Source organism: Hyperolius riggenbachi, chromosome 3 (genome assembly GCF_040937935.1).
Source record: "Hyperolius riggenbachi isolate aHypRig1 chromosome 3, aHypRig1.pri, whole genome shotgun sequence".
In the NCBI taxonomy this organism is placed as follows: Eukaryota; Metazoa; Chordata; class Amphibia; order Anura; family Hyperoliidae; genus Hyperolius; species Hyperolius riggenbachi.
The window spans coordinates 37,713,685-37,734,497 of record NC_090648.1 but is presented as its reverse complement, the minus strand read 5'-3'; the positions used below and the strand labels follow the sequence as shown (position 1 = coordinate 37,734,497).

General features: G+C 47.3%; 1 protein-coding gene across 1 annotated transcript in view; it reads left to right on the top strand.

Moving 5' to 3' along the window:
- Positions 1 to 1,552: 1,552 nt before the first annotated feature.
- LOC137562052 (extracellular calcium-sensing receptor-like) overlaps positions 1,553 to 20,813 on the top strand; it is a 55,654-nt gene continuing 36,393 nt past the window's right edge. The window contains exons 1-3 of the mRNA XM_068273392.1: positions 1,553 to 1,614; positions 9,167 to 9,458; positions 20,307 to 20,789. Coding sequence (XP_068129493.1) covers positions 1,553 to 1,614; positions 9,167 to 9,458; positions 20,307 to 20,789 — 837 coding nt within the window. The remainder of the gene's footprint in view (positions 1,615 to 9,166; positions 9,459 to 20,306; positions 20,790 to 20,813) is intronic.

The window sequence follows — 20,813 nt, the reverse complement described above, 5'->3', positions numbered from 1 at the left end:
TGTGTGCAGGAATTTGAATCGCAGGAGGTGTACCGAGATCATCTGGACAAGTGACCAAGTGACAAGTGACCAAGTGACAAGTGACAAAGTGACAAAGTGACCAGTGACAAAGTGACTGACAAAGTGACAAAATGACAAAATGACAAAGTGACAAGTGACAAAGTGACAAGTGACAAGTGACAAAGTGATAAGTGACAAAGTGACAAAATGACAAAGTGACAAAGTGACCAGTGACAAAGTGACAAGTGAGAGGTTGTTCTGGGGAGCTCTACTCCACTGCACACAGTCACATATGAGGAGAGGTCTCGTCGGGACTGCTGATCCTCCTCAGCTTGCTCAAAGCCTTGAGGGTTCCTGAAGATCCTCTGCTTGGAGTTCGCCGGGGTTCAGCTTGGTGTCGGGGTCGGCGGCATCCTCCTCACTCCAACGTGGCAGATCTTCTGTTGAAGGAAAAAAAAAACATTTTTTAAAGTCCAGTACCGCTTCTAAAGGACTCACCAAGAGATGCAGGAGCGCTTCGATGTAGCGCACCATCGCTCGCTGGGTGATGTCCCTCCCCACGCGCTGGAATTCTACGCTGCACATGCTAGCACGCTTTTGCGCAGTGCCGAGGCGCATTCCAGCAGCTAGCTACCAAGCTTCTGTGGATCTGATTGGGCCACCATGTTGGATCTCTGCCAAGTCCTCCAAAATTTTGAGCAATCCACGTTGCTTGTGACTGAGCAGTGACAACTCTACAGTCAGCATTACAATACCACTGCTGTGTTTACTGAAGAAATCAATGTTGAAGATGGAAACCGCTGGCATGATGCAAGTGGGGGAATCTGAAGATGAAAACGATCAGCGTGATGATACCAACATCAGGCAACCTGCCTCAGGAAACGCTGGTCCCAGCTATGACAAAGAACAGGACGAGGAACAGCTGGAGTTGGAGCAGGAATTGGATGCCCCCACTGCCGAGGGACAGAGCGGTGCACGTTGGACTTCCACAATTTAGCGGGAATGGACAGCAGAAGAGGAAGAAAGTGATGCTGGTGACGAATATGGTGCATCACAACAATCACAACGCTCACAAGAACATGAAGACAGAGGAGTCTGGCAGGATTCTCTGGCACACATGGCTCAATTCATGCTAGACTGCATTGAACGCGGCCCGCGCATTATTCACTATTCATTATTATTCATTATTCTGGACAACACCAATTACTGGGTTTATACCCAGTTTATACAAACACAATGTTAAAAAACTGATTGAAGAAAGTGTCAGACAGGTCAAAAATGGAACAATTCCAGCAGGCCCTTGAGGGTAGAGACTTTAGAGAGGAGATTGACATCCTCCTCCTTCTCTAGCCAGTTGTACGCCGACAGACTGACTTCAGCAAACCCAGGAGGACCAGGAGGGCAGCAAAGAACACAAGCTGCTGCTAGTGCCCAAAAGGGAATGGTATTGGCAGTGTCCTTGGAGTGGGAACATTTTCTGACACCCATGCAGCAGCCCACAGAACAGCAATCGGGCAGTTCCATGTCCTCCAACACCAATCGCCTTGAGAAGATGGTCAAGGACTACATGTCAGATGGCGTAGCTGTGTTGAACAATCCATCTGCAGACAGACGGTGAGAGTGACAGCACAGAAATCCAATGAATCAAAGACTGCACTCACGTCAGTGGGTAAGCTGGTGCCGGGCCCCGAGGCTTCTATCCAATACTGTCATCATGAAGGAGTCCGCACACAGACTTGTCGTTTTTTTGATTGATGAACACGCCCATGGGTGTAGGTGGGGATTTGTGCTTGGGGGTACTTATTGTGATTTTTCGCACTGATAAGGTGTATATGTCTTCTCTGCTACCCGCCTTGATAAAGGGGACCCTGAGTGGCCCCGAAACGATCGTCGGCCTATGCAGGTCAGACTGAGTATCTGTATACATGTGATGGGACAATAAAATTGTGGTGATTGCTCCGACAAGTCTGTGTGCGGACTCCTTCATGATGACAGTACTGACAGCACAGAAAGACCATGGCAACTCACTCATAGTACCACAGTTTGATAGTGCTGCCCAAAAAATTATATGGATCCGTGGACCCGGGCAGTACTGGGAAGTGGGAACGCAGATTTTAGTACCTAAACACACGATACAACATGTTTTCCGGGGTCGGACTCTGAGGCACATACAGATGGTCCCGATCATCATCCTCATCATACAACTCTTCTCCTGAGTCTGACCCACCCACCACCTCTGCCACCCCAACATCCCCAGACACAGACCCCTCATCGTCCTCAACATTAACTTGGGATGCTGGCCTGAGCCCGACCTCCTCCTCCACATCAGGCCCCATCATCTCCTCAATGGCAGCCCTCAATAATCGCTCTGGCGCCGGACCGATGGACACAACGTTCTCCTCCGGGGAGGGCTGCTGCTGACCACTGGCTGCTGGGGTGGATGTTATAGCTTGCGTGGGGCGTTGGCTGTTGCTGTTGTTGGGAGTGCTGCTCACAGCGGAGGTCTCTGAGGAACTCATGGTGAGCTCATATAGTGGTTGACGTTGAGTGGAGTATTACTGATCCCAGCAATATACACACTGACTGGCAGAGTACGCAATGCTATATAGTGGTTGACGGTGAGGGAAGTACTACAGATCCCAGCAATATACACAGTGACTGGCAGTACAATGGTATGGGTGGGTGAGCAGAGTACTACAGATCCCAGCAATGCTATATAGTAATGGGGTGACTGAGTGAGCGGCAGTGTACTACTGTTCCCAGCAGACACAGAGTGGCAGTAAACACAATGCTATATAGTGTGGCTGAGCGAGGTACACAGAGTGGCAGTAAACACAATGCTATATAGTGTGGCTGAGCGAGGTACACAGAGTGGCAGTAAACACAATGCTATATAGTGTGGCTGAGCGAGCGGTGTAGTACTGTTCCCAGCAGACACAGAGTGGCAGTAAACACAATGCTATATAGTGTGGCTGAGCGAGGTACACAGAGTGGCAGTAAACAGAATGCTATATAGTGTGGCTGAGCAAGCGGTGTACTACTATTCCCAGCAGGCACAGAGTGGCAGTAAACAGAATGCTATATAGTGTGGCTGAGCGAGGTACACAGAGTGGCAGTAAACACAATGCTATATAGTGTGGCTGAGCGAGCGGTGTACTACTATTCCCAGCAGCGACACAATGACTGGGGGGACCCTGGCTAGCGTGGCTGGAGCACGAACTACCCTGCCTGCCTACCCAAAGCTAAACCCACAGACAAATGGCGGAGATATGACGTGGTTCGGGTATTTATTTTACCCGAACCACGTGACAGTTCGGCCAATCAGAGCGCGTTCGGGTCCGAACCACGTGACCCGTTCGGCCAATCACAGCGCTAGCCGAACGTTCGGGGAATGTTCGGCCATGCGCTCTTAGTTCGGCCATGTGGCCGAACGGTTTGGCCGAACACCATCAGGTGTTCGGCCGAACTCGAACATCACCCGAACAGGGTGATGTTCTGCAGAACCCGAACAGTGGCGAACACTGTTCGCCCAACACTACAGCCCCTGCGGGTCCAATCACTTTAAAGGACATTATCCCCGCACTTTGATTGGTCCAATAGGCTGCCTGTTATTTTGACAGGAAACTTGACAAGCAGCCTAGTGGGCCAATCAAAGTGTGAGGATAATGTCCTTTAAAGTGATTCGACGAGCAGGGGCTCAGGGCAGGACAAGTGGAGCTCTCGTCATTGGCAATTAGCCGGTATAAGTTTTTAGCACTCACTATGCTACTCTGATAAGGTGCGCTAACTCTGATAAGGCACATTAACTCTGATAAGGCACATTAACTCTGATAAGGCACGCTAAGCGTGCAGTAAGGGATGCTATAGTGATAGCGAATTAACTCCATAGATTTTACCGGCTATTAGTGATTAGTGGCCAGAAATGAACTAGCCACACAAAAACAATATATTTACATATTCATTGTTTTTATATTCATTTCTTCTCAAAGATGTTTAAACAACATTGTTTTTTGGCCATAAGAATGCTTATATTCCTTAGATATACCATGAAAGAATGCTTGGTCATTAGATATACCATTTCTTAGCTTAAAGGGGAACTGAAGTAAGAGTTATACGGAGGCTGCATCTAACTACCTTTACTGTTGAGTGAGCCCACCTCACTGCATATAACTACCTTTTGTGTTGAGTAAACTCACCTCACTGCATCTAACTACCTTTACTGTTGAGTGAACCCAGCTCACTGCATATAACTACCTTTACTGTTCAGTGAACCCACCTCACTGCATCTAACTACCTTTACTGTTGAGTGAACCCACCTCACTGCATATAACTACTTTTACTGTTCAGTGAACCCACCTCACTGCATATACCTAGCATCCCCCCGAGATGGACAAAATGGACGAAGCAGGTAGAGGAAGAGGTAGAGGCAGACCCAGAGGAAAGCCACCTGGCAGGTCTGTGCGAGGAGGTGCTGCTGTGATTTTGTGCGGCCCTGGCCCAAAGTACAGTGCTCAGAAGAAGGCACGTGCCATCACTTCCCAAGATTGTCAGGACGTGCTTGCCTATTTAACACAGAACACCTCATCTCCCACATCCTCCAGCACTAGTACAAGCACCACATCCGCTGCATTTGACACTTCACAGGAATTATTTGGTGGTGGTGAAATCACTGATTCACAGCCACTACTGCAACAACAAGATGAAGGCGCAGGTACACCACCTCATACGTCTGAGTTAGGTGGCGATAGTATGGATGTAACATGTGAGGAGGGGGATGATGAACCACCTGATGTTGGTGCAGTTGTGGAGGTGTCTGAGGAAAGCGAGCAGGAGGATTATGATGACGATTATACGGATGTGACGTATGTTCCCAATAGAGGAGATGACCAGGGGGACAGTTCAGAGGGGGAGTCAGAGAGGAGTAGGAGGAGATGAGTCCATGAAAGAAGCAGAGGGAGCTCGTCCTCATAAACAGCTGGGGGCAGTGTCCGGTGCCATGTATTGCCAGCTATGGACACCCAGCCAACATGCCCTTCAACGTCAGCTGCTGATGCCACCGTAGCGCCATCACCTCAGGGGGGCTCAGCGGTTTGGACATTTTTTAACATGTGTGTCCCAGATCGGAGCAAAGCCATATGTTGTCTCTGCCAGAAAAAATTGAGCCGTGGAAAGGCCAGCTCACGTAGGGACAAGTGCCTTACGAAGGCACTTGGAGAAAAGGCACAAACAGCTATGGCAAGAACACCTGAGGAAAAGCAGCACCCAAAAGACAAGCCACCCTCCTTCTCCTCTTCCTCCTTCAGGTGCATCATCTTCTTCAGCTGCTTTCTCCCTTGCACCTTCACAGCCACCCTCCTCCTCTACACCGACTCTGCCCTTGAGCGGTTCCTTCTCCTCTGCCCACAGCAGTAGCCAGCTGTCCATGAAGGAAGTATTTGAGCGTAAGAAGCAAATGTCTGCCAGTCACCCTCTTGCCCGGCGTCTGACAGCTGGCGTGGCATAACTATTAGCCCGCCAGCTATTACCATACAAGCTGGTGGACTGGAGTCTGGGGCTTTCCGTAAAAAATTGTGGCCATTGGGACACCGCAGTGGAAGATACCAGGCCAAAATTATTTTTCACAAAAGGCCATACCCAAACTGTACCATGCAGTTGAAAGGCAAGTGGTGTCATCTATTGTGAAGAGCATTGGGTCAAGGGTCCACCTGACCACGGATGCCTGGTCTGCCAAGCACGGGCAGGGCCGCGACATTATGTACACAGCCCATTGGGTCAACATGGTGACCGATGGCAGCAAGCAGGAAGTACGTGGCTGCGCAGCGGACCAACTTGTGACACCTCCACGGCTTGCAGGCAGGCCTCCTGCCACCTCCTCTCCGCCTGCTACATCCTCTTTGCTGTCGTCATCCTCCTCCTTGACTGGTGCCGCGATCTCCTCTCCAGCTACACAGCCCCCGCACCCCAGGGCCTATGCTGCATGCCAGGTACGACGGTGTCACGCCATCTTAGACATGTCTTGGCTCAAAGTGGAGAGTCACACTGGAGCAACTCTCCTGGCTGCTCTTAACAAACAGGTGGAGCAATGGCTGACCCCGCACCAGCTGGAGATCGGCAACGTGGTGTGTGACAAAAGCAGCAATCTAATTTCCGCGTTGAATTTGGGAAAGCTGACACATGTACCCTGCATGGCACATGTGCTGAATCTGGTCATGCAAAGATTTGTGTCCAAGTACCCAGGCTTAGAGGACGTCCTGAAGCAGGCCAGGAAGTTGTGTGGGCATTTCAGGCAGTCTTACACGGCCATGGCACGCTTTGCGGACATTCAGCAGATAAACAATTTGCCGGTGAGATGCCTCATTTGCGACAGTCCGACTCGCTGGAATTCCACCCTGCTCATGTTCTCTCGCCTGCTAGACCAGGAGAAAGCCGTCACCCAGTACCTGTACAATTACAGTAGAAGGACAGAATCTGGGAGGATGGGGATGTTGTGGCCCAACAACTGGACACTGATGTGAAATGCATGCAGGATCATGCAGCCCTTGTGGGGGGGGTGACCAAACTGGTGAGTCGCGCTGAGGGCACCATCAGCGACCTGATCCCCTACGCTTACTTCCTGGAGCGTGCCGTGCGTAGAGTGGTGGATACAGCTGTGGAGGAGCGTAAACGAGAACAGTTACGGCAGGAGGAGTCGTGGGAGCAATTTTCATCCGAACCAGATATTTCCTCAACACCTGCGACAGCACAGAGGGGGGAGGAGAAGGGAAAAGAGGAGTCGTGTGGGGAAGGAGAGGAGTCAGACTCGGATGATGATGATGAGGAAGGTGTTTTGGGGAGGAGGAGAAGGCGGCGGAAGAAGAACAACTGCAGCAGCCGTCACAGGAGGCTTCTGATGCTCCACGTTCCTGTGGTATTGTTTGTGGCTGGGGGGAGGAAGAGGAGTTGAGTGCCATCACTGAGGAAGAGCAAGAGGAGATGGAGAGTATGTCTGCGTCCAGCTTTGTGCAGATGGCCTCTTTCATGTTGTCCAGCCTGTTGAGGGACCCCCGTATCAAAAAACTCAAGGGAATGACCTGTACTTGGTGGCCACGCTACTAGACCCTCGGTACAGGCACAAAGTGGCGGACCTGTTACCAACTCAACAGAAGGCGGAAAGGATGCAGCACTTGCAGAACAAGCTGGCAATGATGCTTTACAATGCGTTTAAGGGTGATGTGACAGCACAACGCAATCAAGGTACCACTGGCAGTAATCCTTCTCCTCCCAAGTCCACGCAGGCAAGGACAGGACACTCCAGCGATCTCAGGGTGATGTCGGAGATGCGGACATTCTTTAGTCCAACGCCTCGCCATAGCCCTTCCGGATCCACCCTCCACCAACGCCTGAACCGGCAGGTAGCTGACTACCTGGCCTTAAATGTGGATGTATACACTGCGAGCAGCAACGATGAACCCTTGAACTACTGGTTGTGCAGGCTTGACCTGTGGCCAGAGCTGTCCCAATTTGCCATCCAACTTCTCTCTTGCCCTGCCACAAGCGTCCTGTTAGAAAAGACCTTCAGTGCAGCTGGAGGCATTGTCACTGAGAAGAGAAGTTGCCTAAGTCACGACAGTGTTTAGTACCTGACCTTTATCAAAATGAATGAGGCATGGATCCCGGAGGGCTACTGCATGACCGAAGACTAAGTCAGTCCCCACACACAGCATCTCTGCCTGCAGGCCGCTTGCCTTATCCACCACCACCAACAGGGTCCAGGACTCTAGGCGGATTCCTGAATTTTTAAGGCCGCTGCTAGCAGCGGCCGCTATACTAATTTTCCTGGTGCGTGTACATGCCTGCCTAATTTTTCTAGCTGCACTGCAGGTGGCTGCAACAAAAAAACAAAAGGCATGTACATGTGCCCATCCCCCTTTGTGATCATTACCTTGCCGCGGTGAAGGGGCTTGCGTATGACAATGAAGCAATGACCGCCGGCTATATGAGTGTCTCGGGTGGGGGTGGCACACCAAAGATAATAAGGTCGTTGCTTCATTGTGGTCAGACCAAATTTGATCAGCTGGACAGTCACTGTTGTTCTATCATTGAGCTACCACAGCGCGGCGACCATATATAGCCTCGAAAATCGCCATGGTGTGCACTCTGGCCATGGTTCGCACCCGTCCAGCACGGCCGTCACTATGCAAACAGCTGTTTGCGGTGCGTTACACAGTGAGTTTGGTGTGTCAGTGTGAAGTAGTACTCTAATTACACTCCCTGATTGATTTATACACATGCAAGATGTTTTAAAGCACTTTAGGCCTGCAATTTAGCATTCAATGTGATTTCTGCCCTTAAAACGCTGCTTTGCGTCAAATCCAGATTTTTCCCGGGACTTTTGGCGTGTATCCCACTCCGCCATGCCCCCCTCCAGGTGTTAAACCCCTTGAAACATGTTTTCCATCACTTTTGTGGCCAGCATAATTTTTTCTATTTTCAAAGTTCGCCTCCCCATTGAAGTCTAATGCGGTTTGCGAACTTTTCCGCGAACCGAACCTTCCGCGGAAGTTCGCGAACGGGGTTTGCGAACCGAAAATCGGAGGTTCGCGACATCACTACTGAGGAATTACAGACACAGAGCTGTCTGCAGGAAGAAACAATCAACCTCACAGCCTGTCACTCTTCAGTGGATGAGAGCTGCAGGGGGACAGAAGGTAAACACACAAATGATCTCTTGAGATTCAAAAGGAATGCTGTATACAGCCTGCTTGCAAATGGATGTATTTTCTATGTGTGGACATACTGTACATCAACCTACTTCCTGTTTTGGTGGCCATTTTGTTTGTTTATAAACAAACTTTTAAAAACTATTTTTGACTATTTTTAATGCAGTGGGGAGAAAATTGTGACAGAGGGAAATAGGAGATGTCCCCTAAGGCACTGGTATGTTTACTTTTGTGTGATTTTAACAATACAGATTCTCTTTAAAGTCTGAAACACCTGATCTGCTGCATGCTTGTTCAGGGGCTATGGCTAATAGTATTAGAGGCAGAGGATCAGCAGGGCTGCCAGGCAACTGGTATTGCTTAAAAGGAAATAAACATGGCAGCCTCCATATACCTCTCTCTTTAGTTCCCCTGTAAGGAGAACACATGCACTCGTTTATCTAATGATTTTGTGTTTGATTTCTAAGATTTGATATGGACTGTTATCGGATGCTTCAGACTGTTTTCTTTGCTTTAGAGGAGATAAATTCAAATCCGAACATTTTGCCTAATATTACTTTGGGGTTCCAGATGTATGACACTTGCAGTGTTTCTCATTCTGAACTACAAGGAGCTTTAGAATTTCTTACTGAGTCCAGTCCATTTATCCCCAACTATCGATGTAATTCAAAATCACCTTTTATGGCAGTTATTGGATCTATCGTGTCTTCAAACTCCAAAATTTTGGCTGATGTTTTAGGAGTCCTAAGATACCCCCAGGTAAGTTGGTTCCTTTTAATTGTATGAGGAAGTGGGGTGTGTGGGAAAATAGATAGTTTCTTTGTGAAAAATGACAGCAATAAAGCAGGATACTACCATGCCTGTGGCTATATTTTGATAAAAAAAATGTCAATACTTTATTCATATTGCAATATTGCAAAGATATGGACAAGCACCATGTAAAAATCTATGTGTACACCTGATGTGACTCTTAGGTCAAAGACCAAAATGTGCTAAGGGCAAAAGGAACAAGTATTTTAGAAAGAAAGAGAGCCCTTTCTAAAAAGCACCAAACTGGTCATAGAGATAAATGTCACAAAATCTTTATTTTACAAAAAATCCACAAGTAGCGAATAAAAGCAATTAAAATATCACCATGAGAGGTGACATGCAATGTCTCTCAAATTACATGAATATTAGGGTAATTTTATAGTACTGTATATAACATACAATGGGCAAAAAAGGACTTCCCCCACTTCTGTGAAAATAGTATATAAACATATGAACAACCACTTGGTATAATAAATAGATATATATCTCAAAATTGCATACAAGTAGGTGCAGGCTGGCCCGAACCGTACTGCAAGTGTACTAGCTGCCCAGCTGTCAATTCTCCCTTACTTCCCTTGCCCATCATAGGCAGCTACAGGTGCCCCTTAGTATTAGTAGCCAGAGCTATGCACAGTATTAAGTAGCTAGAGATGCTCCGGACTGACGGGAGAGCTCATCAGTGGAATACTGAGACCCAAGTGAGTAACCTCTCAATTACGCTTCACTCGAGACTCTGCATAGGGAAGGAGGGAGGTACTTGGGGAGGTAAGAGAGCCGCCTTTCCATCATCAGGCGCCTGAAGGCACATGCCTACAGTGCCTTATGGTAAATCCGGCCCTGGTTGCAGCATGGGCGATACAGTAGATACAAATAAGGTGCATATGTTAATAATTTATATAGCATAGAATAAATTATAAAGTGCATAAAGTGAGCAAGGTGCATCAAGCGCACGGATGAGAAGGCAAAGAAACTCAATGCAGAACAACTCAAGAATCGGAGATGCAGGGGAAGCCAAATAAGATGGAAAGGGTAAGATGGCGGGAAGCAGTGAAAATAAAGATCCCTAAGTTGTTAGGCCAAGAGGAGCTTACATGAGAGGCGAGTGGAGAAGTCCAAGATGCCGGGGAGAGATGAGAGGCAGCCTTAGTGCAGCAAATGGGCTCGACCCGCTTAAAGGGGAACTTCAGCCTAAACAAACACACTCTCATCATGTTACATTAGTTATGTTAATTAGAATAGATAGGTAATATATTCTCTTACTCACCCTGTTTTAAAAGAACAGGCAAATGTTTGTGATTCATGGGGGCTGCCATCTTTGTCATGGGGGCAGCCATATTTTTGGTTGAAAGGAGGTGACAAGGAGCAGGAGACACAGTTCCAACTGTCCTGTCTCCTGATTACCCCTCCCAGCTGCACATGCTAGGATTCAAATGTCAAATTGAAAATGTAAAAAAAAACAACAATTGCACCAAAACAGCAGAACGAGAACAACAACATCAGCAATCCCATCATGCTTTGCACAGCATCAGGGGAAAAAAGTCCGGGCAGTTTTCTTCTGTGCAGCTAAAAATGAGGCTTGTATAAGAGAAACAAAGTTCTGATGCTGTGAAACTGTTAAAGAAACACCAGGCCTTTTCAGTGCTGCTGAGTCGATTTTTAGTCCGGAGGTTCACTTTAAGTCAGTTTAAGTGGAGAGGAGAGTGGACACCTGGGAGTCCAATTGATGTTATAGGATTTCATGATATTTTGCTCCCCAGGGACTACTACTACATATGTTGCAATAGTTACCCTGTATCCTTCTGGTCATCAGAGTTGGTTTGAGCCCCTTGCCGATAACCTTGGACAAAGGTACTCTGCAGTGGGTGGCTTTTCTGCCTCCCTTCTACAGTGTACCTCCAATATTGTGGACCATGAGGCTTGGTATTGTTTAAGGGGCAGAGCCCCATGCTGGTGTTCCTCAAATTACCCGGGGAATACCTACATGCATAAAGACAAGGATTTAACGGTGTTCCAAGGGGAGGGGCTATGCTGTCCTTTTGTTTTCATTTGTAAAAGAAAATGTGTACAGTCACTTACATTTTCACCAAACTTTTTGAAAACTAAAAAGTATTCATACTTCTTTTTTACATGTTACCACCACTACGGACCCTTACACACTTATTAAATGTGATGATGATAGCACTAGGCTTTGCAATTGACTGGATAAAAGTCAGCTGCACAGACTTCAATGCAGCATTTGTCTTGTGATGAATTTTTCACTTAAGATTTGCTAAAAAAAAATTGAATTTTGCCTGCTCACTCCGATCCTAATATACCATAGAAAAAAAACAACACAGAAACAAACAAAAACATCAATCAATAAATTCAGAGAGTATGACTACATATAGCACCACACCATAATTCAAAAAAGGTATAACAAATGTATTCAATACATCACAAAAGCACTATAGAAAACACAATTAAAAACATCTAAAAGCCAGAAATGGACACCTCATCACATTGGTATGAATTAATACATAAGAATAATCACAGTATAAGGCTATAATAGCAAACAATATGCTGATCTCACCTGGGTAGCTCAATAAGAGCTGCCACAGGGATAGAACCCGGGTTCAGAAGGCCAGTGTAGACTAAAGTGCATAAGAAAGTGATCAAACCCCAATAAATGACAAATGTAGAAACGAGGCTGGCACCACCAGAAGTAGAAAAGTAAAAAATTAGCTCTTTATTGATCAGTCATTAAAATGACAGCATGGTCAAAAAATAAGGCTTTGGCGGCGACAGTCCGCTGTTTCGAGCTGTTATAGCTCTTTCTCAAGCCGGTCTGAGAGTCATTTTAATGACTGATCAATAAAGAGCTAATTTTTTACTTTTCTACTTCTGGTGGTGCCAGCCTCGTTTCTACATTTGCCTACTGAGGATTCTGAGGATACAGGAATCCAAGGCTTGGGCACACAATAGTTCCTTCCTATGGATGAGTGCTCCTCCAACTCATGTTCCCAATGAATGACAATTAATATTAGACATATACATATGTCTATCCTAGCAATGTGAATGGCAAACGAGAGAGGGAGGCTTACGTGATCCAGGTATGGATGCGACCATGAAGGTGTCCAGAGATAAAGGGAGGCCCCCGGTAGACTTCTCTACTGGTATCTAGTGTTGGGCGAACACCTAGATGTTCGGGTTCGCGAACGTTCGCCGAACATCGCCGCGATGTTCGGGTGTTCGCGCCGAACTCTGAACATAATGGAAGTCAATGGGGACCCGAACTTTCATGCTTTGTAAAGCCTCCTTACATGCTACATACCCCAAATTTGCAGGGTATGTGCACCTTGGGAGTGGGTACAAGAGGAAAAAAAATATTTGAAAAAGAGCTTATAGTTTTTGAGAAAATTGATTGTAAAGTTTCAAAGGAAAACCTGTCTTTTAAATGTGGAAAATGTCATGTTTCTTTGCACAGGTAACATGCTTTTTGTCGCCATGCAGTCATAAATGTAATACAGATAAGAGGTTCCAGGAAAAGGGACCGGTAACGCTAACCCAGCACCAGCAGCAGCACACGTGATGGAACAGGAGGAGGAGGCGCAGGAGGAGAAGGCCACGCTTTTTGAGACACAACAACCCAGGCCTTGCATGAGGACAAGAAGCGTGCGGATAGCAGGCTTTTTACCGCCATGCAGTCATAAATGTAATAAAGATGAGAGGTTCCATAAACAGGGACCGGCAACGCTAACCCAGCAGCAGCAGCAGCAGCAGCAGCAGCACACGTGATGGAACAGGAGGAGGCGCAGGAGGAGAAGGCCACGCTTTGAGACACAACAACCCAGGCCTTGCATGAGGACAAGAAGCGTGCGGATAGCATGCTTTGTACCGCCATGCAGTCATAAATGTAATAAAGATAAGAGGTTCAATAAACAGGGACCGGGCGGCAACGCTAACCCAGCAGCAGCAGACGTGATGGAACAGGAGGAGGCACAGGAGGAGAAGGCCACGCTTTCAGGCGCAACTCAGGCCTTGCATGAGGACAAAAAAATGCGTGCGCAAAGCAATGCAATGAGTAGTTTTCAGGACACAATGGGCTATTTTGGAGGAGCTATTCCCACCCCCACAATCTTCTACCTGTGAAAGGTCAATGGAACAGCCACAAATGTTGTGCCCGGATTCACAACCTTTTTCTGTGGAAAATGCACCTCGCACTGAAATGCAAGGCGAGGCCAAGGATGAACATGACGTCAACAACTCAACATGACGCAAAATGGGGGCGGAACAGAAAGCTGCTTTCAATGTTTTGAAGGCCTTAATTGCCTCCGGTGGCCAGTTAGATGCATCATTCATCACACCCAAATCCCAGAGCAATGTGTGCAGGAATTTGAATCGCAGGAGGTGTACCGAGATCATCTGGACAAGTGACCAAGTGACCAAGTGACAAGTGACCAAGTGACAAGTGACAAAGTGAAAAGTGACAAAGTGACCAGTGACAAAGTGACAAAGTGACAAAGTGACTGACAAAGTGACAAAATGACAAAGTGACAACTGACAAAGTGACAAGTGACAAAGTGACCAGTGACAAAGTGACAAGTGAGAGGTTGTTCTGGGGAGCTCTACTCCACTGCACACAGTCACATATGAGGAGAGGTCTCGTCGGGACTGCTGATCCTCCTGAGCTTGCTCAAAGCCTTGAGGGTTCCTGAAGATCCTCTGCTTGGAGTTCGCCGGGGTTCAGCTTGGTGTCGGGTCGGCGGCGTCCTCCTCACTCCAACGTGGCAGATCTTCTGTTGAAGGAAAAAAAACAAAACATTTTTTAAAGTCCAGTACCGCTTCTGAAGGACTCACCAAGAGATGCAGGAGCGCTTCAATCTAGCGCACCATCGCTCGCTGGGTGATGTCCCTCCCTACGCGCTGGAATTCTACGCTGCACATGCTAGCATGCTTTTGCGCAGTGCCGAGGTGCATTCCAGCAGCTAGCGACCAAGCTTCTGTGGATCTGATTGGGCCACCATGTTGGATCTCTGCCAAGTCCTCCAAAATTTTGAGCAATCCACGTTGCTTGTGACTGAGCAGTGACAACTCTACAGTCAGCATTACAATACCACTGCTGTGTTTACTGAAGAAATCAATGTTGAAGATGGAAACCGCTGGCATGATGCAAGTGGGGGAATCTGAAGATGAAAAAGATCAGCGTGATGATACCAACATCAGGCAACCTGCCTCAGGAAACGCTGGTCCCAGCTATGACAAAGAACAGGACGAGGAACAGCTGGAGTTGGAGCAGGAATTGGATGCCCCCACTGCCGAGGGACACAGCAGTGCACGTTGGACTTCCACAATTTAGCAGGAATGGACAGCAGAAGAGGAAGAAAGTGATGCTGGTGACGAATATGGTGCATCACAACAATCACAACGCTCACAAGAACATGAAGACAGAGGAGTCTGGCAGGATTCTCTGGCACACATGGCTCAATTCATGCTAGACTGCATTGAACGCGGCCCGCGCATTATTCACTATTCATTATTATTCATTATTCTGGACAACACCAATTACTGGGTTTATACCCAGTTTATACAAACACAATGTTAAAAAACTGATTGAAGAAAGTGTCAGACAGGTCAAAAATGGAACAATTCCAGCAGGCCCTTGAGGATGGAGACTTTAGAGAGGAGATTGACATCCTCCTCCTTCTCTAGCCAGTTGTACGCCGACAGACTGACTTCAGCAAACCCAGGAGGACCAGGAGGGCAGCAAAGAACACAAGCTGCTGCTCGTGCCCAAAAGGGAATGGCATTGGCAGTGTCCTTGGAGTGGGAACATTTTCTGACACCCATGCAGCAGCCCACAGAACAACAATCGGGCAGTTCCACGTCCTCCAACACCAATCGCCTGGAGAAGATGGTCAAGGACTACATGTCAGATGGCGTAGCTGTGTTGAACAATCCATCTGCAGACAGACGGTGAGTGTGACAGCACAGAAGGACCATGGCAACTCACTCATAGTACCACAGTTTGATAATGCTGCCCAAAAAATTATATGGATCCGTGGACCCGGGCAGTACTGGGAAGTGGGAATGCAGATTTTAGTACCTAAACACACGATACAACATGTTTTCCGGGGTCGGACTCTGAGGCACATACAGATGGTCCCGATCATCATCCTCATCATACAACTCTTCTCCTGAGTCTGACCCACCCACCACCTCTGCCACCCCAACATCCCCAGACACAGACCCCTCATCGTCCTCAACATTAACTTGGGATGCTGGCCTGAGCCCGACCTCCTCCTCCACATCAGGCCCCATCATCTCCTCAATCGCAGCCCTCAATAATCGCTCTGGCACCGGACCGATGGACACAACGTTCTCCTCCGGGGAGGGCTGCTGCTGACCACTGGCTGCTGGGGTGGATGTTATAGCTTGCGTGGGGCGTTGGCTGTTGCTGTTGTTGGGAGTGCTGCTCACAGCAGAGGTCTCTGAGGAACTCATGGTGAGCTCATATAGTGGTTGACGTTGAGTGGAGTATTACTGATCCCAGCAATATACACACTGACTGGCAGAGTACGCAATGCTATATAGTGGTTGACGGTGAGTGAAGTACTACAGATCCCAGCAATATACACAGTGACTGGCAGTACAATGGTATGGGTGGGTGAGCAGAGTACTACAGATCCCAGCAATGCTATATAGTAATGGGGTGACTGAGTGGGCGGCAGTGTACTACTGTTCCCAGCAGACACAGAGTGGCAGTAAACACAATGCTATATAGTGTGGCTGAGCGAGCGGTGTACTACTGTTCCCAGCAGACACAGAGTGGCAGTAAACACAATGCTATATAGTGTGGCTGAGCGAGCGGTGTAGTACTGTTCCCAGCAGACACAGAGTGGCAGTAAACAGAATGCTATATAGTGTGGCTGAGCGAGCGGTGTAGTACTGTTCCCAGCAGACACAGAGTGGCAGTAAACACAATGCTATATAGTGAGGCTGAGCGAGGTACACAGAGTGGCAGTAAACACAATGCTATATAGTGTGGCTGAGCGAGCGGTGTACTACTATTCCCAGCAGACACAAAGTGGCAGTAAACACAATGCTATATAGTGTGGCTGAGCGGGCGGTGTAGTACTGTTCCCAGCAGACACAGAGTGGCAGTAAACACAATGCTATATAGTGTGGCTGAGCGAGATACACAGAGTGGCAGTAAACACAATGCTCTATAGTGTGGCTGAGCGAGCGGTGTACTACTATTCCCAGCAGACACAGAGTGGCAGTAAGCAGAATGCTATATAGTGTGGCTGAGCGAGGTACACAGAGTGGCAGTAAACACAATGCTATATAGTGTGGCTGAGCGAGCGGTGTACTACTATTCCCAGCAGACACAGAGTGGAAGTAAACAGAATGCTATATAGTGTGGCTGAGCGAGGTACACACAGTGGCAGTAAACACAATGCTATATAGTGTGGCTGAGCGAGCGGTGTACTACTATTCCCAGCAGACACAGAACAGTAAACAGAATGCTATATAGTGTGGCTGAGCGGTGTACCACTATTCCCAGCAGCGACACAGAGCACAATGCTATACAGTGGCGGGTGAGCGGTGTACCACTATTCCCAGCAGCGACACAGAGCACAATGCTATACAGTGGCGGGTGAGCGGTGTACTACTATTCCCAGCAGACACAGAGTGGCAGTAAACAGAATGCTATATAGTGTGGCTGAGCGAGGTACACAGAGTGGCAGTAAACACAATGCTATATAGTGTGGCTGAGCAAGCGGTGTACTACTATTCCCAGCAGACACAGAGTGGCAGTAAACAGAATGCTATATAGTGTGGCTGAGCGAGCGGTGTACTACTATTCCCAGCAGACACAGAGTGGCAGTAAACAGAATGCTATATAGTGTGGCTGAGCGAGGTACACAGAGTGGCAGTAAACAGAATGCTATATAGTGTGGCTGAGCGAGCGGTGTACTACTATTCCCAGCAGCGACACAATGACTGGGGGGACCCTGGCTAGCGTGGCTGGAGCGTGAACTACCCTGCCTGCCTACCCAAAGCTAAACCCACAGACAAATGGCGGAGATATGACGTGGTTCGGGTATTTATTTACCCGAACCACGTGACAGTTCGGCCAATCAGAGCGCGTTCGGGTCCGAACCACGTGACCCGTTCGGCCAATCACAGTGCTAGCCGAACGTTCGGGGAATGTTCGGCCATGCGCTCTTAGTTCGGCCATGTGGCCGAACGGTTTGGCCGAACACCATCAGGTGTTCGGCCGAACTCGAACATCACCCGAACAGGGTGATGTTCTGCAGAACCCGAACAGTGGCGAACACTGTTCGCCCAACACTACTGGTATCGGAGCAGTCACGCCGCTTTGTCAAGAGTGGGGGGTCCTTCTCTCGTTTGCCACTCACATTGCTAGGATGGTCCCAGCATCACATCACTTATCCAGCATCCATGGGCTGTACTTAGGCTGATTCTATTTAATTAAGCATGGCATGCACTTTTTTCCACAGGTTGTCTATTCCCTATGTATATGTCTAATATTTATTGTCATTTATTGGGGGTTGATCACTTTCTTATGCACTTTAGTCTACACTGGCCTTCTGAACCCGGGTTCTATCCCTGTGGCATCTATTATTGAGCTACCCAGGTGGGATCAGCATATTGTTTGCTATTATAGCCTTACACTGTGATTATTCTCATGTATTAATTTATACCAATGTGATGAGGTGTCCATTTCTGGCTTTTAGATGTTTTTAATTGTGTTTTCTATAGTGCTTTTGCGATTTGTTGAATACATTTTTTATACCTTTTTTTGAATTATGGTGTGGTGCACAGTGTTGCATGAACTATCCTCTTTGTGTAAAAACATCAATCAAGACAAAATGTCAACATAAAAATCAAAAATAAATAAAGAAAAGTTGTTTTTATAAGAACCAGAATGTGACATTAAGTAGAATTAGTACCATTTTTTTCTATGTTCGCCTCTCCTACAAAGAGAGGAGCTTTGCGACTGCTGACTTGAACACAGTGTGTTTGAACCAGGAGGACCTGGGAATTTACACTGAGCCAGATTACTTCTGTATTATCATTGTGTTATACTTCAGACTAGTTCCAGGGTGTTGAGACCACGGACCTCAAACCCAAGACTAGGGATTCTGTGTTATCATTGTATTATACTTCAGACTAGTTCCAGGGTGTTGAGACCATGGACCTCGCACCCAAGACTAGGGATACTGTGTTACCATCGTATTATACTTCAGAATAGTTCCAGGGTGTTGAAAACCACGGACCTCACACCCAAGACTAGGCATTGTTTGATATCTGTTATGACCTATTGCATTCCTGACTATCCCTCTGCTTTCTGATTCGGTACCTACGCATATCTGATATCCTGTTGCCAATCCTGCTGCCCCTGGTTACCGAATCTGCCTTCTGTCTCTGTACCTTATCTGCCCGTGTGTTGCCTACCTGGCCTGCCCGACCTTGAGAGCTATCCCTCTCCATTGAGAGATTAGTCTCCAGACCTGCTAGTGACGCCCACCTTCCAAGTGTCCCTCAGCCTCAGGGCCTTCCTGTCATTCAGCCTGGGGCTCCACCCCTTTGGACGTCTCAGACTGCTGAAAAGTCTTTGCATCTATCAGAGGGAGGTAACGCCCATACGGCCAAGGAACACCTGTTCCTCGGGTGGTCCCACTCAAAGTCATTACTGTTGCACCAAACACTCACATTACATAGGTGTCCAGAGGTTAGTTATACTTGTATTATTGGTGATTCTGCAGATCATCATAATCAGGTATATATCTGTATTCTTTGTGATACTGCAGATCACCAATGATCAGATCCTCTCTGTGTGCTGACACCGATCGTTACATGCTGATAAAAAAAACCTCTTAAGTATGTTTGCCCTAATTAAAACGCCGCATCCCTGCGGCATAAATCTAACTAAATCACCCCAAACTCCCCTCGCAAAATCCACGACTTTCTTGGTTTTTGCTGCCCTGTGCGCCTCCGTGAGAGGCAGAGCTTTCAGCCGCAGCTCTGCCTCCATGCGCGTCTATCATAGTGTATCTCGGCCTCGTCCCCACCCCTCTCAGTGAAGGAAGACTGAGAGGGGCAGGGGAGAGGTGGCGACAGATGCATGGAGAGGCAGAGATGTAGCTGAAAGCTCTGCCTCTCACGGAAGCGCTCCCCGTAGTGTGCCCCGGGGAGTTTGGGCGGATTTAGTTAGATTTCAGCCACGGGGGATGCAGCATTTAGTTAGAGCAAACATACTTAACAGGTTTTTAAAATAAAAACGTGATTTTAAGGAGACTTCAGAGTCTCTTTAGGCCTGGTACACACATCAAATTTTGATTGGTCAATGTTTGGTCAATTTTACTACCTCTATGTAGTATGAAGGCTTACTTATACAATGTCTTTGTAGTATAAAAAAAAATCTGTTGGCCCTCATGCTACATGCAGGGGGAAAACCGGATGTGTTTACCAGGCTTTGGGCTTGATTCACTAAGACAAATAGCATGCATTATCTTTGATACTTTGATAAGGTGTGTTAACTTTGATTAGGCATGTTAACTTTGATAAGTCATGTTATCTCTGATAAGGAGTGTTAACTCGGATAAGGTGTGTTACTGTATATCTGATAAGGCGTGCTAACTCGGATAAGGCATGCTGTTTGTCTTAGTGAATCAAGCCCTTTATGTGACAATCATAATACTGTCTCAGATGGTCTAATTAGTTTAGAGCTGTTGTAAGTTTGCATGACATTTAATTTGTTAGTTTTACTGCATTTAATTATTTTTTTAGGTTAGTCCTGCTTCAAGCTCTTCTGTCCTTAGCAATCGGGGAAAGTTTCCTTCCTTTTTCAGGACCATTGCCAGTGATAATTTTCAGTCTAAGGGTATGGCTAAACTTGTTCTTCAATTTGGCTGGACTTGGCTTGGTCTACTGGCACCGGATAATGACTATGGACAGCTTGGAATTCAACCAATCAAACAAGAGATAATCAAGGCTGGAGGATGTGTGGCCTTCACCGAAACCATTGTTATGTCAAAACCAGACCGTAATGCTCCTCATATAGTAAAAACCATCAAAGAGTCAAGTGTAGCAGTCATTGTTGCCTTTGCTGTTGATGTTGACATGATTCCTATCATGAACGAGATGTTAAAACAAAAAGTCAGTGGTAAAATTTTTGTTGGAAATGCTGGCTGGTCCCAGACTGACTGGTTTTCTATGGGAAAATATTTTGAAGTTGTTTCTGGTACTGTTGGTTTAGGCCTCACCATCAACGTAGTTCCAGGCTTAAGTGACTTT